The following is a 2,371-nucleotide window of genomic DNA, read 5'->3' on the forward strand; positions in this document are numbered from 1 at the left end:
AGGGCAGGGTGTGGCTCTTTCCTGCAACCCCCCCAACTGCTGCCAGCCCCCACCCGTGGCCCCATCGTGCTCGCCCCCATCCTGGGCCTGGGGATGAGCCTGCTTAGACACCCCCCACCACCCGCTGTGGCTCTCTGGAAGAGTCAAAGGGGGAGCAGGCTTTGCTGATCGCATCCCTGGAAAAAGATGCTGACCTGAGCCAAGAGCCAAGCTGGGGGGGGCGGCTGTCCTGGCTCCTGCGGCCCCATCCCCGTCACCCAGTGGGCTCTGTCCCATCTCCGCAGGACATGGGCTGTGGCCTGGTGCCCCAACACCTCTAGCCCTGAGCGCCTCAGACCTGCCATGCTGACGATAAAGCTGCCGCAGATCTTCAGGGTCCATCAGGTGCCTCGGGTACGTGTGGCTGGGTGATGATGGGGCTCTGCCCCCAGGTTTCTCCCCCTAGTTCCCTCATCCAAGGTGGAAAAATCACCTGGTGTCCCCACCCACCTTTGCTCCAGCTGGTGAGACACTCCCAGCCCATCCTGCCTCAGTTTCCCCACCCACCATGAGGCCAGAACAGCTCTCTGGGGCTGCCCCACTCCCCCTGGTGTGTCCCCTGACCAGCCCCACTGTCCCCACAGATCTTCTGGGAGGATGGGATCATGTCAGGGTACCGGCACCCCAAGAGCTCAGCCCTTGACTGCATCCTCAGCTCCTTCCAGATGACTAACGAGACAGTCAACATCTGGACGCACTTCCTACCGACCTGGTGGGGATGGGGACAGGGACAGAGACGAGGACATGAACAGGAATGGCGATGGGCATGGGGATATGGGATAGAGACAGGAATGGGGATGGAGATGGATATGGGGACAGGGACAAGGCTGGGAATGATGAAAGGATGGAAATGGGAATGGGGACAGAGACAGGTGTGGGGACAGAGACAGGGATGGGGACAGAGACAGGTGTGGGGACAGGGACAGGGATGGGGACAAGCATGGGGATGAGGAGGGGCTGGAGGTGGGAATGGGGACAAAAGGCTGGGGATGGGGACAAGGATGGGGATAGGGACAAGGATGGGGATGGGGACAAGGATGGGGATGGGGATGGGGACAGAGACAGGGATGGGGATAGGGACAGGGATGGAGCTCACCCCGATATATGCTGTGCCCGCAGGTATTTCGTGTGGCGCTTCCTGGTGCTCTCATCCTCCCTGGATTTCTGCCAGGAGCCCTACCACTGGCCCCTGCTCATCTACCTGCTGCTCGTCTGCCTCTACCCCTTCGCCTCCAGCTGCGCCCACACCTTCAGCTCCATGTCGGCCCGCGCCCGCCATATCTGCTATTTCTGTGACTATGGAGCCCTCAGCCTCTACAGCCTGGGTGAGCCACCGCAGAGAGGGACTGGCATAGGGATGGGGACGGAGACGGGGATGGAGACAGAGATGGGGGCAGGGACGGGGAGCCCCTGGCCCCATGATGCTGCATTTCTCTTGCAGGCTGTGCATTTGCATACGGTGCCTACGCAATGCCAGACCACTGGGTCAGCGGTGGTTTGCACCACTACTTTGTCCCTGCGGCTGCTTTGAACTCCTTTGTCTGCACCGGTCTCTCCTGCTACTCCCGGTATGTTTTGGGTAAAAGCACCAGCACTGCAGCTGGGTGGAGACTGGGGCTCCTCCTCCTCAGCTTTGGGGTCCTGCAGAGTGTCTCTGGGGGTGGTCCCCCTGCTCAGGCAGTGGGTCTGGCCCAAAGCCAAGGTGCTTGCAGGGTCCTCACTGTGGGGGCTGACAGGGGTCCATGCGTGTACCCCTTCCTCTACGACAACATCCCACTCTTCTACCGGGTGAGTCAGGGTGTCCTGGGGCAGGGGTCAGGTGCCACCACCACAGGGTGCTTCCAGAGGTGGTGTCCCCCCGTCTGTTGCTCACCCGCCTTCCCACAGCTCCTCTTCTGCTTCTGGAGCAACTGTGCCTGGAATGAGGCTGTGGCTGGGGACTGCTCCCACCCCCTCTTTGCACTGCTCACCGGCTTCCTCTTCACATCCCACCTGCCTGAGCGCCTGGCGCCCGGCCGCTTTGACTACATCGGTGAGCAGCAGCCCCCAGTGCCACAGCTCCAGTCCCCTGCCCCCCCCAGAGCAACCCCTTGCAGCAGGAGCTGGGCAAGGAGTCCCGGCACCCAGGGTGACACTGGCCTCTCACCCTGGGCAGGACACAGCCACCAGCTCTTCCACATCTGTGCTGTGCTGGGCACCCACTTCCAGCTGGAGGCCATCCTCTGTGACGTGTGCTCGCGCCGGGCCTGGCTGCGGGGCCGCCTGCCCGCTCCCGGGCTCTCCGGCACCTTTGGCACTGCCGGGCTGGCCCTTTTGGGCAACGCCGCCCTCA

At 62.7% G+C, this 2,371-nt stretch overlaps 1 protein-coding gene across 1 annotated transcript in view; it reads left to right on the plus strand.

The window, feature by feature from the left end:
- Positions 1-342: 342 nt before the first annotated feature.
- Positions 343-2,371, plus strand: part of PAQR6 (progestin and adipoQ receptor family member 6) — a 3,059-nt gene continuing 1,030 nt past the window's right edge. Inside the window, exons 1-7 of the mRNA XM_009283410.1 lie at positions 343-393; positions 624-751; positions 1,159-1,364; positions 1,481-1,618; positions 1,721-1,853; positions 1,947-2,071; positions 2,195-2,356. Coding sequence (XP_009281685.1) covers positions 343-393; positions 624-751; positions 1,159-1,364; positions 1,481-1,618; positions 1,721-1,853; positions 1,947-2,071; positions 2,195-2,356 — 943 coding nt within the window. The remainder of the gene's footprint in view (positions 394-623; positions 752-1,158; positions 1,365-1,480; positions 1,619-1,720; positions 1,854-1,946; positions 2,072-2,194; positions 2,357-2,371) is intronic.

Source organism: Aptenodytes forsteri, unplaced genomic scaffold (genome assembly GCF_000699145.1).
Source record: "Aptenodytes forsteri isolate BGI_AS27 unplaced genomic scaffold, ASM69914v1 Scaffold230, whole genome shotgun sequence".
In the NCBI taxonomy this organism is placed as follows: Eukaryota; Metazoa; Chordata; class Aves; order Sphenisciformes; family Spheniscidae; genus Aptenodytes; species Aptenodytes forsteri.